We start from the raw sequence: 27,912 nt of genomic DNA, 5'->3' as shown, positions 1-27,912 counted from the left end.
TGGGGTCCGCTCGCCGACGCTTAAAAGGATGTGGGATGACGTTGGGCGGAACCTCCGACGTCACCCCGCCCCATTTAAATTTTCAGGAAGGCGGGGCAGAGCAAAATCAGCTGCTGGCCTGCTGACCTGTCAATGGCCAATTGAGGCCATTGACAGGATCAATTAAACAATTAAAGGACCTGCCCGTCCAGCCTTAAGGTTGGCGGGTCGGCCAGGAGCCTCGGCGACAAATAGATAAAACATGAAACCTCATCCACCGGCGGGATGAGGTTTCATGTAGGGTTTAAAAAAGTTTATTAAAGTTATTATGTAAATTATGAACATGTTCCATCTCATGTGTCACATGAGGGGGACATGTTAGGGAATTTTTTTTTTCTATTTTTCATATTTTTCAAAGTGTAAGCGATCTCCCTGAAGCAGCACTTAGCCTCAGGGAGATGTGCGCTGTTTTGTGCGCATGTGCGAAAGAGCGCACTCTCGCTTTTGAGGAATCCCCAACCCCTCCTCACACAGGGAGCGCATAGCGCTTCCTGCTGGATGTCACGCTGGGTGAGCCTTAATTGGCCCGCCCACGTAAAATGGCGGTGGGGCCCGCTTCTCCAGTGGGGATCGGCTCCCCGCCCACTGGAGATTGGGTCGGTCCCATCCGCCCGCAGGCAGAAAATTCTGCCTATAGTTTTGCCACTGTAAATGAATAAACTGCCAATTCTGCCTGGTATCACTGTTCATTTGGACTGGAGCTGCGATTGGAAAGTTTACAAAGTTTGCCATGTTCACTCACCAGTATCTTCTTGCAGCCTTTGTTTGCTTTTCTTTTGTCCTTTTCTCAGCAACTTTTTTGTTTGCAGATTTGAACCTTTCTATTTGCCTAGGTTCTCAGTGCATTCTTTGCAGAATTTCCAGGGTTCAAAAATCTACTTTTTCTCCACTTTCTGACACCATGTTTCATGTATAAGGACAGCTTCTTCAGTGTGTTCTCAATGACAGGCTTTATTGAACTGATCAAAAATGGCAGCCTACAGTGAGTTTGCCTCATGCCACAGTTACATGACTATAGGAAGCTAGATGTGACATCCGACTGACTACATTTCAAGACCCAAACACCCATTGTCTCAATCCATTTTGTCGTGGAGATGGCCTCACAGCACAAAATGGCTCGTAATTGGGGGATATTTCTATGATTCTTCCCCCACACAGATAGGGACTGCCGCATACTACTGTAGCTCCAATCCTAATCTCCACTCTCTTCAACCTTGGCTTCATTGCTTGGGACACAGGATTATGGAATTTCCCTTTAAGCAACCAGTCTTATCCAGGGAGGATAGAAGGATGTTTGGCATGTGAAATGGAGAATCGCTGTCAAGATAGCCTTCAAAATTCAGATTAAATACATTATTGAGGCAGTCAAAGTGAGTTTAATGCTAAAGTCGATTGTGCTTAACCTGACCTGGTTTGATACTGGCTGTCATAAAAGGGAGGTGTTCCATTCTTAAGTAGCAACCTCCTTGGCTTTAATGACTACAAAAATTCACCAAAAGAAGTGGCTGCATATTCCTTATGTCATCCAATTCTAACCCTAGTCTCGAATTGTATTATAAATAGTCTTTTTGTCACGTGACATAGTTTAAAATCAGAATAAATTTTAAATAATCCCTCATGAAAAGGCATGAGGGGGGCTACATCCTACACTGGCTCAACACAGCTAAAGAAGTAGAAAACTATAGACATCATCTTTAAAATGGTGGCTGTAAGAACATTTATGTTGTAATATGTTCTCACCATTAAGTTTATGATTAAGTTTACAATATTCTAATTTTGGATAAGAATTAGTATTGGATCAGCTAAGAAATATATAAGATGCTCTCAGCATTTGGTTTATGATCATGGCTAATCTCATGAATATATCACAGCCTTGTAGTCATTGTCATTGTTTCTTTCCTCTATCTTAACTATGAAATAAGGTTGTCAGGTTTGTGCATTATTGCATAAACAATTATTTATGGAGATCATTTTAAAAATTCATTCATGGGATGTGGGCGTCGCTGGCTAGGCCAGCATTTATTGCCCTTCCTTAATTGCCCTTGAGAAGGTGGTGGTGAACTGCCTTCTTGAACTGCCGCAATCTATGTGGCGTAGATACGCCCACAGTGCTGTTAGGGAGGGAGTTCCAGGATTTTGACCCAGTGACAGTGAAGGAACGGTGATATATTTCCAAGTCAGGGTGGTGAGTGGCTTGGATGGGAAATTACAGGTAATGCTGTCCACATGTGTTTGCTGCGCTTGCCCTTCTAGGTGGTAGGGGTTGTGGATTTGGGAGGTGCTGTCTAAGGAGTCTTGGTGAGTTCCTGCATTGCATCTTGTAGATGGTACACACTGCTCCCACTATTCATTGGTGGCGGAGGGAGTGAATGTTTGTGGAAGGGGTGCCAATCAAGCGGGCTGCTTTGTCCTGGATAGTGTCAAACTTCTTGAGTGTTGTTGGAGCTGCACTCATCCAGGCAAGTGGAGGGTATTCCATCACACTCCTGACTTGTGTCTTGTAGACGGTGGACAGGCTTTGGGGAGTCAGGAGGTGTGATACTTGCCACAGAATTCCTGGCCTCTGACCCGCCCTTGTAGCCACAGTACTTATGCGGCTGGTCCAATTCAGTTTCTGGTCAATGGTAACCCCCAGGATGTTGATAGTGGGGGATTCAGTGATGGTAATGCCATTGAATGTCAAGGGCGATGGTTAGATTCTCTCTTGTTCGAGATGGTCATTGCTTGGCACTTGTGTGGCAAGAATGTTACTTGCCACTTGTCAGCCCAAGGCTGGATATTGTCCAGGTCTTGCTGCATTTGGACATGGACTGCTTCAGTATCTGAGGAGATGCAAATGGTGCTGAACATAGTGCAATCATCAGCGAACATCCCCACTTCTGACCTTATGATGGAAGGAAGGTCATTGATTACGTGGCTGAAGATGATTGGGCCTAGGACACTACCCTGAGGAATTCCTGCAGTGATGCCTTGGAGCTGAGATGACTGACCTCCAACAACCACAACCATCTTCCTTTGTGCTAGGTATGACCCTGACCAGCGGAGAGTATTCCCCCGATTCCCATTGACTCCAGTTTTGCTAGGGCTCCTTGATGCCATACTTGGTCAAACGTGGCCTTGATGTCAAGGGCTGTCACTCTAACCAAACATCTGGAGTTCATCTCTTTTGTCCATGTTTGAACCAAGGCTGTAATGAGGTCAGGAGCTGAGTGGCCCTGGCAGAACCCAAATGAGTGTCAGTGAACAAGTTATTACTAAGCAAGTTCTGCTTCATAGCACTGTTATTAAGCCCTTCCATCACTTTACTGATGACCGAGAGTAGACTGATGAGGCGGTAATTGGCCGGGTTGGATTTGTCCTTTTTGTGTACAGGACGTACCTGGACAATTCATGCAACATCATGCAAAACACATGGGGCAGAGTCTTACGGCCTTTGTTTTTGGTGAAGCACTGAGACTATTTTTGGGTTGGGAACATGAACGTAGGATTGGCAGGCCTTCTCTCCTTTCTGGAAAATGACCAATTCAGAGCCCGCCTCCAGGCTGCCTGACCAATTAGGGAGGGCAGTTTGTCAGAGGAAGGATTTCTGATTAAAGGGACCATGGCATGCTGCAGGGAAGCTCACCAGCATTTGGCACCCGCAGGAGACCGAGGCAGGCTGGCCTCTTTGTCTCTCGATCTTACCTGGAGGTCCAGCTGAGTTGCTGCAGTGAGAAGAGCTCTCCTAAGGACAGGACAGCCTCTCCAACCAAACAGGCATGGATGTAAGTGGCCAAGGAAGTGAGCAACAGTGGTGTGTGCCCTCCAACCTGGAGATGGTGCACAATGAGAATCCAGGACCTCAGCAGGGCATGGCAGGTGAGTGAGAGTACACTTCACACTCTGCCTTGTTCAAAATTCTCCTGCACAGTACTCCTCACGATAACACACCTTACAACTTCACTTGTTCCTCTCCCTGCAGGCACCTCACATCCTCACACTCACCCTCAGCATATTGCCCTCCTGCACCCATGCCTCACAGTAACCCTCCACTAATGTTGTCCTTCCCTCCTCTGCACACAAGCCTTTACAAACACTCACACCTCTCTGCTTTCTCTCCTTGCAGAAGAGGAAACATAACTCGGCGAGCAGCAGGGACCAGGAGGGGGACACTCTAGTGACAGATACCTTGTTGGTTACTGGCAATACGTGCCCACCTGCTCCACTGAGAAGGAGGTCTTGCACCATGAGGATGAAGATGCCAGCAGCGACATGCCATGAGAGGCTGAGCCTCATGAAACACTGGTGCTCACAAATGTCAGGAAAGCTGGTCCTTTGCCTGTAGACCCTCTGTTGGAGGTCTCACCCACTTTCAGCTGGATCTGTGTGCTGCTGCAACATGTTGCAGTCAAAAGGCCCCTGCTCTAGACCATCACCAGAGGGAGATGGTGTGGCTGCATAAGCTGTTCCCATGCCATTCTGAAGGCAGGCAGCAGGGGAGGAAGTGCAGCTAAGGTGAGTGAGGTGCTGGTCAGGTGAAGTGCTTTCCAAGCAGCTGGTAATCACCTATCAAACAGTGATAGCACTTTCTTACAGGAGTGCTTTCAATAGCAGTCTCTCGTCTGGCCATGGCTGGGGTTCTTCAGTGTAACTGATCAAAGCCTTTCTAGCTTGTCAGTTTCACTGAGAGGCTCCTTTCCATTGTGCTCTTCACTCTCCAGTGTAAGACTGCTCTCCTGTTGGGAATGAGGAAATCCATGCACAGAATCTTTCTTCATCGTCTGTTTCATGACTTTAATTACCTTCCCATGTCAACCGCCGGGGTTTTCACCTTCACTCCCTACCCACCCCCAGGAAAGTTGGAAGGAGAAGGGAACGTATCAGGATTCCAGCTGATGTCATTTTTTGTAATTTTCTAGTCCTCTCACTCCTAAACCCACCTCCACCAGCCTGGGAAAGCACCCCCCAAGATGTCTGTAAATCTACACAGATGAATATTCTGTGTATTGCATCAACTGAACATACTAGAATACACTATAACAAACACTTTTCTTGATGAAATGCTCCTAAACCCTTAAGACATTGTATTTACTATTAACATTATTTTCATTGTACTGAAAATGTTAATAATACTGAAAGAATATTTAGTCAGTGGAGACAGGTTAATAAGGTGCATGATGATGTGGGTCTGAATATTTGGGCCTGAATTTTCCCACCTTAGGGTTTTTTACTGAAAGGGGGCACCATTTGGGTTGTGAACTCAATTTTTAAAAATTCAGGATGTGGGTGTCGCTGGCTAGGCCACATTTATTGCCCATCTCCAACTGCCCTTGTTCAGAGGGCATTTAAGAGTCAACCACATTGCTGTGGGTCTGGAGTCACATGTAGGCCAGACCAGGTAAGGACAGCAGATTTCCTTCCCTAAAGGACATTAGTGAACCAGATGGGTTTTTACAACAATCGACAATAGTTTCATGGCCATCATTCCAGATTGCTGGTACAATCTTCCAAGAGGTGTTCAATTAATCCCTGGGACTGCTGTCCAATTAGGGATGGCAGGTGGGTTGAGAAAGCGGGAAGGTGATTCAGCATGTACAGCTGGAAAGGTGTCCAGCAGCCTTCACTGTGTCTGTAGTGACAGTGCTGCTGAGGGGAATGGGACAAGAGAGGGCAGGCGTAATAGAGGCAAGAAACAACGAGAGGAAACAACAGTGCTATCCATAACACTGGTTTCTGGCAGATAATCATGCCAATGCAAGCCTCTGCCTGTGGGTCACCTCCATCTTGCTGATTTCCACCTTTCATGTGCAGATTCCCTATTATTTTCCTGGCGCTCTGACCTCCCGCTCCTCCCGCACTCTCCTCCTGTGAGTTGACCAGCTGCAGACACTGTGGGAGTTCTGTGCACCATTAGTAAAATTCCACTGCCCATGGCAAATGTCTGCTAAATTGCTTCATTGACAACGTCAACTGGCTTCCCACTGCTGCATGGCAGGTTACTGTCAGCACATAGAAGCTGCTTCCAGGAAAAGTGGGAAGAGGTGGGAATGCGTTGGCATTCCTTCAAATGTTATTTCCTGGGCCCTCCACCCCACTCCGCTTCCAAACAGGCCCCCATGGGCCTAAATCTTCATTCATGTAGCTTCCAGAGTCCTGACCAGAACACAAAAAGGACAATTATGTCTATAGGCTGGGCTTTATTCAGCAGCCAGACTGTTTTTGAAGCGAACACATAAACACACAGCAGAAACTTCCATCTTCAGCTGTGCACCTGTACAAGATACATACCTGCGCACTTCATCTTTTGAAATTAATTCAGTCGAAGATTTGGGTTTTTGTGACTGGCATTTTTCAATCTTTCCTTTCCATCATTTGATATGTTATTCACCAGAATCCTAAAAAAAAAGTTAAAGAATTCTAGAAGTGAGAACACAAAAACTATATATTAAATTCTTTGAGTTGGTAAAACAGTCAAATGTATTGAAATGAAGTATTGAAATGAGGGAGCATTTTGTAAAAGTTGTTGTTGCCTGCAGTTCTTTCTTTATCCACAGGGAGGAGTGATGCAACCTGTTTTTAAAAGACTAATTTTACTCTTGGGTATAAAAGCTGTTTGGATGCAGTATAGAAAGGAAAAGCAAGTGGGAAATCGCACATATATAATGGAACACGCTCAACTTTCCCTCCAGCAGAAATGCAGTAAAAGAAAATTCCACCTTAATACGACAAGAGCATGCATTTTTTAAAACTATTTCCTTTAGACTTGGTACTGTGACATCTTTCAGACTATTGCAACAGTCACAGCTAAAAGATATACAATTTCCTCTGACTCACTGCAATCAAAGGCCAGGGAGGCTTATAAAATATGTCAGCTAGTTTAATTATTATGCTATTTTAACTGCTGTATTTCAAAGGAGAAATGCATCTTCTTGTTGGTCATAGAATCATAGAAAGTTTACGGCAGAGAAAGAGGCCACTTGGCCCATTGTGTGTGTGCTGGCTGGAAACTGAGCACCCAGCCTAATCCCACTTTCCAGCATTTGGTCCCTAGCTCTGCAGGTCCACAACCAGACACCTTGTAAATGCATTGAGCGTTTCTGCCTCTACTACCTTTTCAGGCAGCGAATTCTAGACCCCCACAACTCTTTGGGTGATAAAAATCTTTCTTGATCTCCCCTCTAATCATTCCACAAATCTATGCCCCCTAGTCACTGACCTCTCTGCTAAAGTAAATAGGCCCTTCCCACCCATTCTATCCAGGCCCCTCATAATTTTATACATCTCGTGTAATAAAGTGGGCAGTAGTCACTGCTGAACCATGTCGCATTCCCAAAGTAAATTCAACTCTGTGCCTTGCAGCGCTAAAGGAACTAGAAGTAAACCAGGTGGAGGAGGAAATATTTACTTGAATCTCAACTGGTAATGCACAAGTCTAATCAGCTGAATGCTTCCTATACTAATCTTCCAGAGTTTATAGCACTTGTGTCATGGCAGCAGCTGCTGTGGAAAGGGAGAGTGAAGTTTGCAGGGGTGTTTATCACCTGTACTCTACTGCCACACTATTTTGGGCTGGTGAAGAGGAAGTAGCACTCATTTCAGTTTCTGAAGAAGCAGAAGATTTGCCTGGAGCTGCAGATGTAACTTCTCTTTCTTTTTTAATCATTTTCTCCTCCTCTCTATGGATGCTACTTCAGATTTCAAAACATGTAATATTTTCTGATCTCCTGGGTTCTGTCTTGTAGGAAGGCTATTCATTCAGCACTTGTCAGGTTGTTCAGGTCAGTAAGCTGGAGCTGTTTGGATCCTGGGTGATGTGCCATTGCTTCCATCTTTTTCTTTATGCTTGTCCCCATCTTTACTGTTCGGAGAAGTCCTTGAAGGAGACCTGCCAAGTCCTTGGGACTTATTTGAGCTCTTCACTGGAGTGCATTCATTGGAGTTGTCGGTGACTGTAAGGTCCTCACTGTCATTGCTATTGCCAGTTCCATTCTTTTCATTCTTATTGGACACATTTGACCGTTTGTGGCTAAGCTTTTGTTTCTCCGCTAATGTCCCATTGCTGTTGTCGTTTACTCTTTTCTGCCCTTTTTCCATGTTCTCAGCCTCTTGTACTATGATGCTGCTGTTTGAGCTTGTACTGGCATCAAACCCATTGGCAGATTCACTCTCAATCCTTCCCGTGATTCTCCAGCAACACTGTCCACTTCAATAGCAATGTCACTTTCACTTTTCACGCTACAAAGCTCATCCTGATGAAGCAGTGTTGCGGAACCAATTGGCAAAACCTGCTGCACTGAACCAGACACAACAGCTATAACTGATTCAGGAGAATTGGGTCCAGAGTATCCAGCATATACATCTTCACTGCTATTTTTCACTTTTTCATCAAAGTCATCTCAAATCTACCTCATGGTAAGCTAAAGCTTCAGGTCCAATTGCAGGCATAATATCTTCATCAGTTTTTCAATGAAATATCTTCTTCAGGGTTCTAAACAGGGAGCTTCCAATTCCTGCTTCACACACCTATCTGTCACAATCTCTAAAGGAGCAGCTTCACCATTTTCAAGTTTTAACCTTTCAACAGTTTTAGATTCTTCACAATCGTCTGCAAAGTACTCCATTTTCTCAATACCTTCACTTTTTACAGTTTCCATTTTTTCTTCGCTTTCTATCCGTAATTTTTTATCAGGTGTTAACTTCTCTGGAGGTTTTCTTTGTCCTGGCTTCTCATCATCATATGTAAGTTCATTTGACAAGCCAGTAACTATTACAGGAACTGCTTTCTTCAGGAAAACTGAGGTCAGGTAGCTTCTTGACCTCTAAGCGTTCCAATTTTTCCTTGTCTTCTCTGTTTTCACTAACTATGTGATTAGCAGGGACAAATCCCGTGTCCTACTCCTCCTTCCTATGCCCTTTGCAGACTTGCCTACGATCTCTTTCCGTATACCTTCAGCTTGAGTTACCATTTTCTAGTTATTATCAGTTTGTTCTATACTTTCTACATCTTGATTTACAGATGTGGTTCTCAAATTATCCTCACATGGTAATTCTCTCGGTTCTTGCCTTCAATTATCTTTTGAGCTTTTCCCCCTCAGGTTTATCTTCATCTAAAGTCTTTGTAGAAACAACTTCACAGATTTGTCTGCTGAAATTTCTACTCCACTTTCATCTGAGGAACTGGTGGACCCATTTGGTGCTTTGCCTGGTGCACCTTCGAGGAAGACCTTCCACTCCATTGAGAAGGGGTGAAGAATCAGAAGTATTATTCTGCATACTCCTGGTTCCACTTTTCGCCTCATCACCTGGAGTTTTGGATAAAAGTACATTGCAAATGTGCAGTTCCAGTTTGTGGAGGGTTCAGACTAGGGCCCCCACGTTTTGATTTATTTTATTTATCATTGTCTTTCTTTTCATGATCTTGTTTATTCTTTCATTTTCTTCTATGTTTCCCTTTTGGTGCACCTCTTTCTGAAGGCCAGAGAATTCCATCACCTTTTACCCATTCGTCATACCTTGTATTCCAACCATAGTAATATACTAAATAGACAACCTCTCCATCACCAATTTCAGAATTTCTAATATTGGCTTCATAGATTTTCTGATTCTTTCCACGCCCATATTTTACTTTAATCTTCGTTCCAGAAGGGCATTATTCAAATTCATCATCATCCTCCTCCTCCTTTTCTTCTTCCTCGTCCTCTTTATTTTCATTCTCTTCCTTTTTTGTTTATCCTCATGGTCCTCTGCCGTGTCTTTATCACATTCCTCCTCTTCCTCAGAATCTTTTTTAGACTCTTCTTTCTTATTCTTCTCTGCTCTGCTTTTGGGTGCGGACACATTTTTCTGTTGTCTTGTGTCAGTGTCTTCCCCTTGTTTCCTGGAGTCCTTCTTAACCTTTTTATTTTCTTCATTAATTTCCTCATTCACCTTTTCTTTTTTTAATTCTTTGATTTCTTTTTTTGGCAGCTTTTGCTTTTCTCCTCCGACCCCTCGGAGATCTCAGTTCTTTTTCCTCTTTGGCATTTTCAGTGTTATCGCTTTTCCCATCATCTAAAGTGTTAGGTGCTTTCTTTGGATCACATGCCCTATTCTCTTCATCCTTCTCCACTGCTTTTCCTATAGATTCCATGTAGTGAATGGTCCTGAAGCAAGGATCAACTGTATGACAGTATTCCTCAAAGCCAAAAAAGTACTTCTTATAAACAGTTTTTACATTGTAAGAGGCAGCAGAGTTCAGAATTGGAATGCCAAGATCCAAGTATTTATTTCCACACAGAACTACAGATACACAGGACTGACATTTCAGAGCTGAAATCAACTAGCTTTAAAAATAGGAATGTAGGAACAGGAGTTAGCTATTTATCCCATTGAGCCTGTGCTGTGCCATTCAATGAAATCATGACTGATGTGCGACCTTACTCCATGTACCCGCCTTTGCTCCATATCGTTTAATATCTTTAGTTAACAAAATCTATTAATCTCAGTTTTAAAATTAACAATTGATCAAGGATCAATTATCATTTGTGGAAGAGTGTTCCAAACTTCTACTGTGCTTTGCATGAAGTGTTTCCTAATTTCACTTCTGAAGAGTCTGTATCTAATATTTTGACTAAGCCCCTAGGCCTAGACATCCTGGCCCAGATCATCTATGAAGCGGCAATCATTGTCAAATTGTTGCTCTGTTCAAACTTTTCCATGCCTGGACGCTGCTCTGCATTTCTTGCTGGGTCTTCCGAGCCCAGCTTCTGCAGAAATGGAGAGCACACCATCCATTGGAGAACTCCATCGCAGCACTGTAACATCGGGGGAAAGGCAAGACACAGCCCCTTTTTACGGTACTAGCTGCCATATAGTAAGTTTAAAGGTCCAGTGTGAAAATTAGTGAATGGGTGTATGGGTGAGTGGATGAATAAGTGAATGGATAGGGTGGTAGGGTAAGTGGGTAAGGTGGGTGAGGTTAAGTGCATAGGGTGACAGGTGGGTAGGGTGGCAGGTGGGACAGGTGGCATGTGGGACGGGTGGCAGGTGGGAAGGATGGCAGTGGCAAGGGTGGCAGGTAGGTAGGGTGGCAGGGGGTAGTCGGGTTGGGTTGGGAGGGGTAGTCAGGTTGGGGGGCCAGCAAGGTCAGGTCAAGTGGGGAGTCGGTAAGGGTGCGGGGTGGTGGTCAGTGTGAGTGATTGGGGTGTCAGTCCTGTCATTACCCAGGAATTAGATTTTCTGGTTAACATTTCCTGGGTAACTATTCAGATAAGTCCCATGGAGCTGTCCGAAGTTTCAGATTCAAGCTCAGAGTCCGAGACATTCGTGGAGGGTCCTGGGGAGCGGAGAAATTGCCTGTCAGAAGTTCAAACTTTGCAGGCAATTCCCACGGAGATGAGCGCGTCGGGATTTCCACAGGGTCCTCAAGTACAACTTAGGTCCGGTGATCTGGAGACCGGAAGATCTGGGCTCCTAACTAACAGAAATAAAAGCAGACTGGCAGCACCTGTGGAGAGAGAAACAAAGTTAACGTTTTGAGTCCAATATGACTTATCTTTGGTATAAAGTATTAATGGACTCGAAGCATTAACTCTGTTTCTCTCCCCACAGATGCTGCCAGATGGGGTGAGTTTTTCCAGCACCTTCTGGTTTTATTTCAGATCTCCAGCATCCGCAGTATATTGTTTTTATCCTAACTAACGGAGATAGTTTCTCCCAATCTTCCCTATCTGTTCCCCTTAATATCTTGAAAATTTCAATCAAATCACTTTTCACTTTCTAAATTCCAGGGAATGCAACCCTAGTTTGTGTAATCTCTCCTCATAATTTAATGCCTTGGAGTCCAGGTATCATTCTGGTGGACCTCCACTGCACCCCCTCCAAGACCAATACTGTATTTCCTTCCTAGGGTGTGGTGCACAGAACTGCTCACAATGCTTCAGGTGTGGTCTAACCAGGACTTTATATAGCTGATGCATGACCTCTACCCCCTTGCATTTACTCCTCTAGATATAAAGACCAGCACTCCCATAAGTCTTTTTAATTATTTTCCGAACCTGTCCTTGACATTTTAATATTCTGTGTACGGGGACCCCACTCGACCAAGTCTCTTAGAACATTCGCTGCTTCTAGCTTTTCACGATTTAGAAAGTACCCTGTTCTATCCTTTTTAGGTCCAAAGTAAATTACCTTACATTTGCCTACACCGAAATCCATTTGTTACAGTTTTGCCCATTCACTTAAACTATTAATATTTCTTATGTAATTTCATGTTTCCATTTATACTGTTTACAGCGCTGCCTACCTTTGTTGCATCGGCAAGCCAATGTGGCTCAAAAATGCAAATTTCCAATAAAAAGTCAGCCTTCTACCAATAAATTCTAAATGAACAACTTTTTTTAACACATGAACAAATAAAATAAAATTCTTACCACAACTCTTCCAGTTTGCCATTCACTTCTAAAGCACTTCTAAAGTAACCACTCCCTTTTTCAGTGATATCATTGTCTCCAAGCCTACAGACAAGTAATGTCCATTTTATTATTCAGCAACCCACATGGTACAGGTAACATGTAAAATGAAATCCTTTAAATATGAAGGATCTGAATCACAGAATAACAAAACAATGTAACACATTTGTTTTAATGGAGCCATTCTGAACAATTACTTCCATTATTTAATGGAAAATGATTTTAAAAATGCAAATGAAAGCGTTAATAGTTTTGGCAAGATTAAAGAATAAAACTTGAAACATAGCACTTGTTCTTAAATTAGTAATTAACTCTCTTGTTTAATTAAACTTTTTCACTCAGGACACCACAAGATAAAGGAACGCTAAAACATGTTGAAAAGAAATACTTAAGTTGAATTTTAAACAGAGTAATCAATACATACATGGCTATATTATTCACTAACAGGTTGACAATAAAAGCAGTTATTTGCCAAACAAAATAGCTGTGGGATTGAGTGAGTGCAGCAGCCATCTGTCATAAAATCTGTCTTGCATATTAGATTAAATTAAAAATAAATAACTAAATTGAGAGATCAATTTGAAAAGCTAAGTCCATCGTGCACACCACTTCCAAGTTGAAAAGAGGAAATGGAGTGTTGAGGTAAATCAGGAAGTTGATGACAAACTTGAATTTTAAAAAGCTGAAGATAGAAAGAGGAAGGAAATACTGAACAGATGGTAAAGATCTCCACGGTCTTATGGTCCTGTGAAAGAATGAGTTAGCTTGGAAGTGCGCCTTGATCCTAACACAGTGATTTTTGTTTACTCTTTCTCAGGATGTGGGCTTCGCTGGCTGGGCCAGCATTATTGCCCATCCCTAATTGCCCTTGAGAAGGAGGTGGTGAGCTGCTTTCTTAAACTGCTGCAGTACATGTGGTGTAAATACACTCATGGTGCTATAAGGAAGGGAGTTCCAGGATTTTAACGCAGAAGGCTTCTGGGAGGGTCCCTCGTTCAAAGGCACTCAGTGCCTGACCAAGGGACCCAGCTTCGGGAAGGGCGGGCATGCTGAGAGCCACCCACTGTCCTTGCTGCCAACCCTTCGTGCTCCCTTCCCCGCGATCCCCACCCCGCCATCACTCACGCTAAGATCCCTTGGCGATCTTAGGCCTTGTGTGAGTGTAGTACCATCAGCAGTCACTGCCCCCCTGGTGGCGCTGCTGAACAATGAAGTACCGTTGGCCTCTGATTGGCCGGCAGCTCCCGGTGGGTGGGACTTCTGGCCCGGGGTCCTTGATCCTGGGGAAGGCCTACCACTGACCAGTTAAGTGCCTGATTGGCACTTAATTTGGCAAAAAGAGGCGGCATGGGCCTCGGGCTGGTTGTCTAAATGGCGGGTGAGACTCCTGCCACCTCCATTAAATATTATCCAATAAAATTGAAGCTCATCGCAAAAATTAGCAAGGCTCAGCATATGAGCAGCCAGGCAAGTGCTAATGCAAGAGCCAATTAGCATCTATTTGTAGAATCAAACTCAAGTTCTAATATGAAAGTAAACGTACATGGTAGGAGATGGGATTAGAGAAAATGTTCTTCTGTGAGTTTAAATTTGAGCACTTACCTTAATTCAATCAAACTGCGATTTTTTTTTAATGCTTGTGCCATGTACTTTGCGCCTTCGTCCCCGATCTTGTTTAATTGTAAGCTGAAGTAGGACAAAGACATATATTTAAATGGTCTTCTATAATGGAAACTGCACTCTTAGCTCCAAAATAACTCCGTTTATTAACACAGTGAGAAGTGTGGAACAAAGCCATAAAGATCACTAAGCTCCCAGATTCAATCTTCAACCTGTGCTAAATTAGCTGATTTAACTTTAGGCAGTGATGGAGTGTTATGGTTGGATCAGTGCCCATAGCGGAAAGAGGGAAAATGAAAATGAGCCAAACGTTCTAGGTTTTGATGCTGTGACTTCTGCTCCGTAGCCTACAGATATGGACAGCATCAGGTTCAGGTACAAAAATGGAAAATGCTGGAAAAACTCAGCAGGTCTAACAGCATCTGTGGAGAGAAAAAAGGACAGAGTTAACGTTTCAAATCCGTATGACTATCCTTCAGAGCCCTGAAGAAGAGTCATATGGACTCGAAATGTTAACTCTTTTTTTTCTCTCCACAGATGCTGTTAGACCTGCTGAGTTTTTCCAGCATTTTCTGTTTTTGTTTCAGATTTCCAGCATCCACAGTATTTTGCTTTTATTTCAGGTTTAGGTACACTTGCAATATTTTTTTGTTTAAAAAGCCTGCTAGTGCTTACTATCTAGACTTGTGCATGAAGAAGTACAGCCATGTACATTTTACATCCTGCAAAAGGAAGCTGTGCCTTCAAGAGAGGGGAGAAACAGGGGAAGAAAAAGGAAAGCTGAACTTTTCAGGAATGATAGTGCAAGGCTTTAGAGCACCGATGTGTTGTGCCATCAATTTGTAGACTGCAGGCTCACGCTTGCATCCTCTCACGTGGCGAGTCCTGTCATGACATGTTGGCCCCGTCAAGTAAAGGCCACAAGAGGGGAGGAAAAGGGTAGAGAAATAACTGTCCAACCTGGCTCTTGCAGATTTCCTAAAGATCATCATATTATATGGAAATCTGGAGCAGGTAGTTTGTTCATATCTCTATCTGGGATAGTGTGTGACAAAGTGGGTGAGGGAAGGAATACCAAATTTCTCACAAAAAGCACAGTTCCAAAAGGCTGATAAAACAATCAAACTTAAACATAACTTTCTATTACATTGAAATCATACCAAAGTTTCAATTTTAGCACTTTAGGATTAGCATGTTTTTTGACATAAATTGTAAAAAAAAAAATCTAAGCAAACTTTGAATCAAAACAAAATGAGAATGTCAACTCTTGGAATACATATCCCATACAGAGTCATGAGTCGTTGGACCCATAAAGCTGCCAGGTATGCAAATCAACCAAAACCTAATAATGCAGGTTGTAAGCTTGGATTTTGCCTGACCACCTTGGTGGGTGGAGGAGTTTATTGGCTCCAAAATTCCTCGAATGGCACCTATTTAACTAGTTTGCAGGGTGAGCCAAAAGGAATCTTATTTGCATTGGTCAGGTATAAGGCTGTTTCAGTCTCTCCATGCCTGGCAGGAACTCTGGTGCTGATTTGCCCTTTGGGAAAGAGGGTTGCCCAATGCCACTTCCCAGCACCTCTGGCAATAGTCTTATAGACAAGGAAGCCAATCTGGTCCATAATCACCTTTATGGAGGCCAGTATGCCTCTGCATACCAGCTGTCATCAATACACCGGGTCACACTGGAGTAGTATAGTGGGAACTCCTAGCTTATGGGAAGTCTGCCAATTGTTCCATCAGTGGTTGTCATTTGCTTTGCAGGAAGTTATGTCCCTTACAAGGTATTGAAGAAATGGTGGTGACACAGCACATCTCCCAAAGGATTTCAGACCGTATTTTTATCAAGAAATGTGAGGGACAATTCTTTCATTAATTACTTGATAATGTAATTGTGTATCACGTTACAGCCAGGTGACATAAGTTTATTGCTTTTATCTTAGTTTTCGTAATACCCAAATAACAAAATTCACAAATTTAAATGTTAACACTTTAACAAATATAGAGTTCCTGCTGGTCAATATGAAAAGCCATTATGGAGATTTCAAAGCAAATAGTGCAACCCCGAGGTTCAATAAATAGCAAAGTACTGCACATAAAAAAAACAATTTACATGGAAAAAAAACTTACCCGAAAACTCGCAATGTTCTGTTGATCTCCAGAGCTTTAGCTATTGAATGGGCACCTTTGGCACGGACAGTGTTTGCTCTTAATCTAGTGAAAACAAGGATTTAGTTAAAGTAAGAGAACTAAATGCATCATGACAGGCATGTAGCGAAATCATTTTTTTCTTGAAAGTTTGACAAGTATTCTAATTTGCCAGGTTTAATACATACCCCAATGTTTTCAGACTGCTGTTTGTTTTCAATGCTTCAGCTATTTGGGCTGCTCCTTTCTCTCCTATGGAGTTGTGCTTCAACCTGTGAAGATTCCAGGCATTCAGTCACTGTATCATTTGTACCATATGTCTGGACTTGAAGTTGGCAATATCCAAATATTATGTGCAAACACAATATTCCATCATCTCAATTATAGCATCTGATTTAATGATAATTGGTTTGGAAGTATTCCTGATTAGTCTAGTTATCAGCATTGGATGGCATATGGGGAATTATTTACTGCAGTAGAAAAATGAAACACAGGTTCTTACAATATAGACCAAATAGAAAGCAGTTATTTTTATGCATTAAACAAAGTTTATTTCATAGTTTGTTATATGTATAACACTGCTTGTCACTAGAATCGGGAAACATAGAAAATAGGAGCAGGAGTAGGTTATTCAGCCCTTCAAGCCCGCTCCGCCATTTAAGTTATGAATCTCTGATCACATTGTTATGAGATAACAGTTGAAGGAAAGGGCTCATAATGAACTTTGTCACTCTTGGGCTGTGAATTTTAACTCCCAACAAATATTTTTTTCCAATCAATTTTCAATCTTTTGTCTATATTTTTGTATTTAACCAAACCTTGTAGTTCATTTTTTAATTTTACTATTGTGCCATTTTAATGATGTGATGTACAAAAGTGAAACAGACATGGGAATTTTACCTTAAGGTTTCTATTCTACATGTTTCATTTTTGAGTGCATTCGCAATGATCTCTGCTCCTTCATCCTCCAGCATGTTTCCTTCTAAACTGTAAGTTAAAAAATCATCTTTTTGTTAGCTCTGCCTTTGTGAATGCAGAATGTATTTTTAAAGTAGTTAAATATTCATTTACTGAGCTACAATCATTCAATTTAAGCTGTGCTAGCATATTCTCACTTACTAAACAGAATTTCTTTCTTCTTGTCTCTTACTCACACCTAGCAACAACAACTTATATTTATATAGCAGCTTTAATATAGAAGAATATTCAAAAGCACTTAACGAAGGCATAAGGGAAAACTCGATGATGAGCAAAAAGAGGAGATATTAGAGGGCTGACCAAAGGCTGAGCTATGGAAGCAAGATTTTTTAGGAGAAAAAGGGCTGTTCAGGCAAAGGGGTTTAAGAACAGAACTCCAAAACACAGGAGCTGAAAGGCACCTTTGCCAATCATGGGGTGAAGGGGTGGGGAAATGCTCAGAAAGCTAAAGGTAGAAGAATAGAGTTTTCAAGCAGAGTTGTGGGAAGTTAGAGAAGTTTGAAAGGGTAAAAATATGGGGAGATTTAAACGGGGGATGAACATTAATTTGAGGTACTGGGGGATCAGGAGCCACTGAAGGTCAGTGAGGAAAGATATGATGGGAGAGTAAGGTTAGGATACAGGTGGCAGAGTTTTGTTGAGTTGAAGTTCAATGAATGATGAGGATGGAAAGCTAGCTAGGAGAACATTGGAGTGGTCAAATCTAGAGGTGACATAGGCATGGATGAGGGTTTTAACAACAGATGGGCTGAAATTGGGGTAGAGCTAAACAGTTATCGTCATTTCCCTAGGCACGTCACTGATCTCTTGCTAGATATAGAGATAGAGACTGGTAGAACCCCAAAGAATTTCAGGCCTTAAATATTTTGCGAGAGTTTATTTAGCATTTATCTTTAAATTATATTAAAAGATTTGCATTTATAAAGTGGCTTTCATGACTTCAGGATGTCCCAAATGCATTATAGCCAATGAAGTACTTTTCAAGTGTAGTCACTGTTATAATGTAGAAAATGTGACAGCCAATTTGAACACAGCAAGCTCCTACAAACAACAATGAGATAACGATCAGTCAATTTTTTTTTTAGTAATGTTGGCTGAAGGATAATAATTGGCAGGGACACCACAGAGAACTCCCCTGCTCTTCTTCGAATAGTACGATGGATCTTCTACATCCACCTGAGGGAGCAGATAAGGCCTTAGTTTAGCACCTCATCCAAAAGATAGCACCTCCAACAGTGCACCAACCTGTCAGTACTGCAGTGGAGTGTCATCCTGAAATGTACGCTTAAATCTAACCCACAGCCTTCTGACTCGGAGATGACAGTGCTATCTTGCCCAACACCACTGTGCCAGAGAAAATATCTTAGGCTAAACCCCAACTTTCAGTAACTGATCATAGTAACTACAGCAACTGTCTAAGCATTTTAAACTAAAGGTGTTCATGTAGCCTGCTAGCAAGTGTGTTGGACCATTCCCCTCTAATGCTATGTTTAATCACAAATTAAATGAATATATGTGATCAAATATTAATGTTTTCAGGTTCAGTGTTTTTGCTGTTTTAACAAAGTTCAATATAAAATATATGAATTTTAAGTAATGATTTGAAAATATTAGCCACAATATAAATGGATCAATTGCAGAACAACTCAATTTGAAAGGCAAAAAGCAACCTTAATATTTACTTTAGCCATGTGTGTAGATTATTTATAGTATCATTTAAATGCAAGGTGCAAGACTCATCTGTTTGGTTGATGGGATATAGAATAGTAACAATATTTACATTAATAAAAGTTTAGTAGGATTATCTTTAAAAGACACAGTGGCTGAATCACCAACATTCCAGAGCATTTTGTTGCTTCTAATTCATGTCTAAAAAACAAATTTTAATACCTCAATGTCTTGACTTTTGAGAAAACAGACTCCAGTCTTTGGAAACCAGAAGCTCCAGCTTTACATCCATCTAATTCCAATGTTTCAATCGTGGTATGGTAAGAAAGGAGGTTTGCAATTGCAGTGCAGTCAGTCACATTCAAAGAAATGTAAGAAAAATTTACAACATCACTGGTTTGGGAGGCAACCAGTTGTGTTAAATTTTCATTTGCCGCTTCATAGAGACAATGCGAGGCTGTTAGTTTTTGTCTTTTGTGCACTGTATATTTTGTAATATTTTCTGGAGTTAGCGTGTCTTCTTTTGGAACTTCAACTGCAGCAACATTTTTGATAGCATCAAAGACTGCTCTTTCTTTAACCTGGTGTTGAGGCACCAACTGCTTCACAAGTTTTCTGTTGCTATGAGAGACCAGGCCAGCAGTGAACCTCAGTACAATCTCAAATACATTACTCTTTGAACTGAAGGCTCTTTGCACATGATCCACACCAGGTTCATTTGCAGAAATGCAATAAAGCGCTGCAAAAAACTCCTGGTGTGTCAGATGGAAAAATTGCCAAATGTGGGATTGCATCATTTTCAAGCTCTCATTGGTGAGAATTTTTTTCCAGAAGGATTTTTTGTCCTGGGGATTTTGGGCAATGTTCCTTTCAATGTCTTTTGCTGAGAAAATTATTGTTTTATTGACGATTCCATCCCATGCAAGTTGGGCTAATTTAATTATTTCATTTTTGTCTTCATCATCTTCTATGCAGAAGGACTCAGAGTCATCTTCCTCATCACTGTTACAGACCAGTAAACATTTGGTGAATCTGAGGAACAAATCAGTGATTGTCCTGGGAAAGGAAGAGATCTGAGACCACTTGCCTTTACAGTGAAAGGATTTATGGAGGTAGAAACACAGGATGTCACAAAATGCAGGAACATAGCAAAGTCCAAACAAAGAATCAATGCTCTTCACTGTTCGAAAGACATGGTCAGCAACTTTTTTATCCTTGAGGCACTTCAAAAAGTATGCAGCAATTTCCTTTTTAGAAAATCCTAAAATTTCAGCACATCGATTAAAATATGTTTTGTTATCTAAATCGATTGTGGTTGGGCGGGATGTAATAAGGACAGTTGCCTCATGAACAAGGTCTCCCTTTATGATACTTACAATCAAATGATTAATATGTTGAGGAATGGATGGGTCAACAATTGAATGGTTGTTAAATTCAAGAGACAATTTGAATTCATCCAATCCGTCAAATAAAAATAGGATCCTGCTAGGAAATTCCAGTATCTTATTGCACAATGCTCTCAGATGAGGGTAACTATGTACAATAAGCTCGGTCAGGCTAATTTTTTCCGTGATTGTGTTTAACTCCCGAAAATTGAAATAAAGCAGTATATAAAATCCAGAATAAATCATTCCACAGGCCCAACTATGAGTGAGCTTTTGCATCATAACGCTTTTGCCTATACCTGCCACTCCTTGCACTAGAGTGACTCGTGGTGGCTTTTCCTCAGGTGCAGATGGTGAAAGAAGCTGTTTTAAATCTATATGCTCGCACGCTGTGTAGTCTCTGTGTTGCAGGAGTTCATGTTCAGTTTTATTCCTTTCTCGGACATTGAGAATGACTAGACTGGTGAAATGTTCCTGCAGCAATGGTCTGGAGTTATCAAATACGAAGTATGGCTTTATTCTCTCCATCTGCGCTAGTAATGTGAATTTATGTGTGGCCACTGCTTCAGAGATTTCTGTAATTACAAAAGAAAAGTAATGAGCCACAGTGAAGCCTCCATTTTCTATCATAATGAACAGGGCTCCTCAGTGGAGAACAGAATTGACACATACCCCCGTGTCACCAAATTTTGGATGTCACGCATATGATAAATTAATACAATAGACACAAAATGAAAAGAAGTACAATCCAAATCACAGAAAACAAATTTAATCTTTCTTGGTCTATGTGGTTGATTTATGTTGAACCCAGGAGATCGGTGTTTGTGTCCAATGAAATGGGACAACATCTGCTATACGGCTTTGCCCTACAAGAATGAAGGCTTATCTGGAAGGCAAATAATTCGAACCTGGCTTTCACTGGGCAGGATTTTCCGGCCCCGCTGCTGTGAGTCTGCCGAAAGTTCATTGACTTCGGTGGCACCGGTAAGTCCGGCCAGTGACTGGGACCGGAAAATCCCACCCATTGTGTGTGCAAAGGAATGCACGCCATCTGATAAACTGTAGTTCATTTTAAGAATTAAAATGTCTCTTGTAGAAATATATGAAGGTGCCAGCAAGCTTGCTTAAACTATAATCTATTCCATTCCACTAAGTAGTAAACACAGTATATTATTAAAATCAGTTAGCAGGAGTATTTGACAACTTGATTGTCCCATAATATCTTCAAGACACAACCTGCATTTGTGCGATCATCTGTAAAGTGACACAAACTCTGGACTTGTTCTGAATATAGCAAATATGAATTGTTATGGATGACTTAAAAATAATTATACTTAAAACAATGCAATTAATTTCAGCTTGCACCACATTTCACATATCATTCATGATATTAAAACAGCTTTCAAAAAAAAGGAAATATTCCATTTCTTTCAAATTCCTAGAAAGATTCTGACAGAGCTGTGGTTTCCAAATAAAAATGTAATCTCTACCTAATATCTTGGATATAATTATGGATTCATTTTTAATATACGTCCTGCAAATCTGGCATAGAACTTGTTCTTTAAAGTATATTTTTACTCAGTAAAAATAAGAACAATGCTACATGAATTAAACACTATGTGACATATATACTAATATAACTTTTCCACAGCATAAAAAGTGAGCTGTTGCACTGTGAGTACAGGAACATAAGAAAGCACGGAATCAAAAGGAGTCCATTGTTCAAGAAGCTCATTCTCTCCAATGTACCACACACAGCTATGTTGTCATGGCTTTCATCTAACCCAATCCAGAAATTCCTGAGGGAGGCAACTTAAACCAGCTAAGATTAGAAACCAAAGACAATGAAGCCTATTGAGTTCTTCAGTGTAACCATGACTCAATAAAACTAGATGGCACATATGTCAATGATGATTAACGGGGTGGAAGTTTGTTATTGGTCAGTGAATGACTTAGATCAGATGCTTAACTGGATGAGGAGTAGAAGAGGAGTATTAGGAAAGGATCAATTTAGGAGAAGTGATGTTCAACAAATTACTTGCAAGCAACTGTGGCTGGAGACTGATGTTGGAGGTCTCCTGCTGCGGCTACCCCTTTCAAAAATGGGGATGAAAATCATCCCCTTTATGTGTGAAGATTTCAAATCAAACATTAGAAGAGCCCATATCCATACTAATGCAGAGTCTGTTTTATATGTATTGGAGTTTAAATTGTGTTTCCATCCATCAGTATTAAAGAACTTCCAAATCAACAGGTCCAAACTGATACTGGAACCTTAAACATGGAGATGCCTACTCATTACACGCAAGAGATTATCTTTGACGAATCACACTTACCTTCAGGGAAATTGGTTATTTGGATTTTTTCATTGGTGCCCTCAAATGAAACAGTTGGTAGGTTTTCACGGAGAAGATCAATAATTGGCCTGTCATCTTTGTCAATGTAGGATTCCAGCAGTGTTGTTACAAACTTCTTTAAGCCAGGATAAAGGTCTTCAGTGTCTTGCAGCGCAGTGAGAAAATCAGCACATGACTGCTGACCTCTGTGGCTCAGCATGTCGAGAAGAGTTCGCCCTTTATCGACGTCTAGTTTATCTTTTATTACATTATGGTCATCTTCAGAGATTATTTTCTTATTCATTAAAAGCTTTAAGAGTGGAAGTATGTTAGGACTGATGTAATTAACCACAGTCCGACGACCTTCTTCAATCGCATGTACTGCCCAGTCTGTCCGCTTCATTTGTGATGGAAAATATCCAGTATTGTCACAAGCACCTGTTAAGAATGATATGAAATCATTTAAAATCAAACATTATCCTCAATCAAACTAAGCTGTCTAAAAGATTTGAAATTTTGTAGCTAATAAGGTGGCATAAGCACAAAAATGAATGGCTTAATTCAACTGCCATATAATTTTGCAAATGTTTTGTCTGGCAACTTGATATCATGGTGTGAAGCACTAATTATTTTCTCTTTATCACAGATTAAATAATGCTCATTCCAGAACAACTTTTTCCCCATATTTCTGCAAGGGTAGTATTATTGTTTATTTTACCCACTTCTGCTTGTCTCTGTTCTAGTGAACAGGTAATAGAGTCACCTTTGCTGACTAAGTTAATGCTAAAAGCTAAAATGCTATATCTTAGTGCAGGTCGAAGGAGCAAAGTCTGTACTTTTTGAGTGAAGTTCTCTAATGCCTCCAATGCTGAGTAATGTAATGAGTATGCCAAAAGTTACCTTAGGACTTTATACACACAGGTCTGGAATTTCTACTGGGTTCTCCAGGAGGAAGCAGGGTGAAACCCATGGGAAAATGATGTAATTGATTTAAAATAGCCACTTCTGCCATTTCTCTAAGAACCCCATAGCAGGAAAATCGGGAGAACCCTGTGGAATTTCAGGGCCATAACTGGTAGCAGGAGAAGAAATAATATTTTACCCTTTTATTCTACCAAGTTTCTCTCCACTCCTTTCATAAAGATTGGCTCCTTGCTCAAGTGCAGTGCAATGGGTGTCTCTTGCTCCCTATTCCTCATGTATGAGCTGAGAGTAAAGCAGCTGAGACTGACCCTGTCCTTTGTGACATTCACTCATGCTGACTTTTAGCAAGGGTTTCTGCAAACAACTCAGAAGCTGAGGTAAATTTTGGTATGCCCACCCCCACCCTGCCATAGATAAACTAACTCTGCAGAGGGCAGGAATCGAACCTGGAACCACCTTAGTCAAGAAGTAAACATTTAAAGGGTATATATTCTCATTTGTAAAGTTAAAGAGAAAGTTTCCACAACACCTAGAATATTTGGGCAATATGGTACAGTAGTGGTGTTGAGGACCAGAACTTTAGGTGCAAGGCATTGTAAAATACATACACTATTCCAGCAGAATTGGTCGCAGACAGAAGATGACCCCTTTCACAGACTGCTGCATGTTTGCAAATAATAGGATAATAAGGGCAAAAGCTGCTGTCTCAAAAATTCCATCATTTATACTAGGATTACATTTAGCTCAAAGCGGTAGAAAAACAAATTGAATTACCCGAGTGATAGTTTCTGTCTGAAACAACAATGCTGATTAAAGTAATTATAAAAATCTATTCTCAGTTGGACAACATAAAAATGATTGCACAAACTGATTTTCAGCACTTTAGGCAGGAAATGTTTCCTTCCTACCCTTCTGTAATGGAGCCTTTATCAGGTGATTTGCTTTGGGTGTTCCTGCATATGGTCTTATAATGGGGCAGAAGGGAGCTGGAGGAAGAGGAAGTAACAGAAGCTTAAGAATGGCTACACCATTGGAAAAGATGACCAATGAGGGGTATACTTCCATGAGCGTTAACAAACCACTTCACTCATTTAGAATATTGTGAGCAATTTTGGGCCCCGTATCTCAGGAAGGATGCTCTGAGGGGGTCCAGAGGAGGTTCACAAAAACGATCCCAGGAATGAAAGGCTTAACATGAGAAACGTTTGAGGACTCTGGGTCTATACTCGATGGAGTTTAGAAGGATGAGGGGGGATGTTGAAACTTACAGAATACTGAAAGGCCTGGATAGAGTGGACGTGGGGAAGATGTTTCCATTAGTAGGTGAGACTAGGACCCGAAGGCACAGCCTCAGAGTAAAGGGAAGTCCTTTTAGAACAGAGATGAGGAGAAACTTCTTTAGCCAGAGAGTGGTGAATCTATGGAATTCATTGACACAGAAGGCTGTGGAGGCCAGGTCAATGAGTGTATTTAAGACCGAGATAGATAGGTTCATGATTGGTAAGGGGATCAAAGGTTACGGGGAGAAGGCGGGAGAATGGGGTTGAGAAACTTATCAGCCATGATTGAATGGTGGAGCAGACTCGATGGGCCGAATGGCTCCTATGTCTTACGGTCACTCCAGGTAGTGCTGCATTCTGTCAATTTTTTCTTGGATATTGGCATTAAGAATGCCATTGAACTTTTCTATGATCCCTGCCATCTGTCTCAGGTTGTCCAAGGTGGTCCTCAGTGGCTCCATGTGAATGCGATGGTCATCCAACCAGTGCATTTTTAGAACAGAGCCCCATAGATCTGAGACCACAGGCTTGGGCGTCAGTAGGGCTAATTGGCCAATTAAGGGCTTCCATAGGCCTAAGGGTGGGCATGCTGCCTGATAATATGGGGACAGCTCAGGGGTGGGAATGAAGGTGGTGAGCTAGCCATCCATCTTATTTTACATGCCACCTGGCCTCAAAATATGCCAGCTGGGGGGACTGAAAAACTCCCCCACTGGTGTTCAAAGAAATGGCACAGGACCTGCCTGCACAAAGTACAAACCACGATTTTGGTGGGACTCTGGGCCCAACCCCAAACAGAGCATCCTTCTTGCTCCATATCTCCATTAGCAAGACATAGAGGTCCAAGTTCCCTGAAATTTACCACAGGTTTCATTAATCTGGTTGCCACTGTTATTATCTAGATTTCTTGCATCAGCTAATGCTGCCATTGTCCTTTTAAACAGCAGCAGATTTTAATCCTGCAATCAGATTCATGTCTCACCTGCAGTAAGCCAACTTTTCCCAATCCCCCTCTTTAGCTTTGCTTTTTCTTCAATTTATAACAGTTAGAGCCATGATCTGAAGACAATTGGAAATCCTGCTTCTGGAAGGACGATTATACTTTAGGAATTTTGAGATCAAATTGGTTTTAAAAACAGTTTAGCAAAATAATCTTTCTGTAACTTTACAAGCAATACAGTCCTAAATCACTTCCATTTATGTATAAAGGCAGAATCTGCTTCCAGGAGCTTATTGAGTTAGCCACACATCTACTCATCTACCATCCTCAAATCTTTCTAACTTGAAGTGCATGATCTATCTCGGTAGTTCTGCATAAAGCTTTCACTCTATCTCCCCTTTTCCACAACTAAATTTCTACTTGGACAAAGGACATGACAATGAGATTGCTAATATGGGTAAAGGCAGCAGCAGAAGGGCTAGCAACACTGCAAACTTAGCAATCCAGTTGATATTTTGATATTCTGAATATACCTTCTGCTCATTTTACTAGGGGTATGTTAGCAGCAGTTAAAGCATTCAGAGATATCTTAAATATTGCTGTGTGATATTAGCGTATGAACCATACAAGGCATTTGTATGACATACCTCTACCCATTTTTTTAACCAAGTCATTAACTCAAGTATTTTAAATAGGTTTGTACCCCCACTAACATAACATCTATTGACTCAACCCCTGCCTCAGTTCATCTGCTGCTAAATCACTCATCCATGCCTTAGTTGCCTCTAGATCTGATTATTCCAATGTTTTCCTGGTCAGCCTCCCATGTTCCACCCTCTATAAACTTGACCTAATCCAAAACTCTGCTGCCTGTATCCTAACTTGCATCAAGTCCTGGTCACCTATTATCTGACCTACATGACTCCTGGTCCTGCATTGTCTCAATTTTAAAAATCGCATCCTTGTTTTTAAATCCCTTCGTGGCCTTGTTGCTCACTATTAGTGTAACCTCCTCCAGTCTTACAACCCTTCATGATTTCTGCACTACTCTGATTCTGGCCTCTTGCACATTCCCAACTTTAAGCGCTCCATCACTGGTGGTTGTGCCTTCAGCTGCCTAGGTCCTAAGTTCTGAAATTCCCCATCATAACCTCTCTACTTCTTTATTCTACTTGACACAGCTTAACACTTACCTTTCTGACCAAGCTTTTGGTCATCTGTCCTAATAGCGCCTGATGTGACTCAGTATCAAATATTGTTTGATAAAGTCCCTGTGAAGCACCTTGGAAAATTTTACTATGTTAAGTGTGTTATATATATATATGTTGTTCCTGTTGTTATTAAAATAAGAATTAGACAGGGGAATTCAACTAAATATGTTAGTCTTGTTGCACCTAATAATTTATAGGCTATAATATACACAACTATGTACTGTCAAAGGATTTCAATTTTATTATTTAATCTTGTCCATTTTGGCACAGATTATTAATATCTTTCTAATTTTATTATGTAGTGGAATAACAGCAACTCACCTTTTATTTCTAAAACAACTACTTTTGAAATAGTGTGCTTTAGAGCGTCATGCTGAACTTCAAAAGAATACACAAGCTTCCTTTTTGCAGCGTTGGCATTTCTGAAGGTGAGCTGAGACATTAAACTGTATGCTCCACTTCCTTTGTGATTTTTCAAAGTTATGGCAATGTCATGCTCTCCTTCCGTGAAGTACAGTGTTTTGTCTTGTTCCTGCTCACTCTGATAATCTTCAACACTACTGTATCCACGTAGTTTTACAGAAGATGAGGTGCTGTTCCATTTACTGATGAGAACTCTTTGGTATTTGCCCTCCTCCTCTCTATACCAAGAAACATTGATAGCTTTTGGTTTGAACCAGAGAACTGCACAAGCCAGAGAGAGGGGATCAGCCACATGGAAATGGTTTGGTTTAATGATGTCCGTCACTTTGGGAGCAACTGAAAAACAAACGGGAGCAGAATCATCAAGTTGCTCTTTTCTACAAAAAAAATGTAATTCTCATACCATGCTGCACTGCTCCTTTTCCTACCATTTTCAATTTATTTTTGTATTCCATTTTCTTTGGATAGAAACTAGGCAATACCCTTCAACTGCTGTGATCAGTTGGCAACCGTCAATCCCACTGGACAAAAG

The 27,912-nt window shown here is 41.3% G+C and overlaps 1 protein-coding gene and 1 pseudogene across 6 annotated transcripts in view; both read right to left on the bottom strand.

The window, feature by feature from the left end:
• Positions 1 to 27,912, bottom strand: part of plekhf1 (pleckstrin homology domain containing, family F (with FYVE domain) member 1) — a 70,573-nt gene that overhangs the window by 33,533 nt on the left and 9,128 nt on the right. For 3 of the 6 annotated variants that reach the window (XM_078544362.1, XM_078544359.1, XM_078544360.1), the window contains exons 5-13: positions 27,279 to 27,716; positions 22,603 to 23,040; positions 19,104 to 20,841; positions 17,136 to 17,222; positions 16,424 to 16,507; positions 16,218 to 16,301; positions 14,070 to 14,153; positions 12,429 to 12,512; positions 6,307 to 6,413 (exon numbers count right to left, since the gene is read on the bottom strand). In XM_078544362.1, coding sequence (XP_078400488.1) covers positions 6,329 to 6,413; positions 12,429 to 12,512; positions 14,070 to 14,153; positions 16,218 to 16,301; positions 16,424 to 16,507; positions 17,136 to 17,222; positions 19,104 to 20,841; positions 22,603 to 23,040; positions 27,279 to 27,716 — 3,122 coding nt within the window. In that variant the 3' untranslated portion in view covers positions 6,307 to 6,328. Of the gene's footprint in view, positions 1 to 781; positions 999 to 6,306; positions 6,414 to 12,428; positions 12,513 to 14,069; positions 14,154 to 16,217; positions 16,302 to 16,423; positions 16,508 to 17,135; positions 17,223 to 19,103; positions 20,842 to 22,602; positions 23,041 to 27,278; positions 27,717 to 27,912 lie in introns of those variants that run through there. The other 3 variants (XR_013576923.1, XR_013576924.1, XM_078544363.1) reach the window with 2 other exon arrangements.
• On the bottom strand, positions 7,180 to 12,213 carry LOC144681425 (AT-rich interactive domain-containing protein 4A-like; annotated as a pseudogene).

Source organism: Cetorhinus maximus, chromosome 6 (genome assembly GCF_964194155.1).
Source record: "Cetorhinus maximus chromosome 6, sCetMax3.hap1.1, whole genome shotgun sequence".
NCBI lineage: Eukaryota > Metazoa > Chordata > Chondrichthyes > Lamniformes > Cetorhinidae > Cetorhinus > Cetorhinus maximus.
This window is presented reverse-complemented; position numbering and strand designations above follow the sequence as displayed.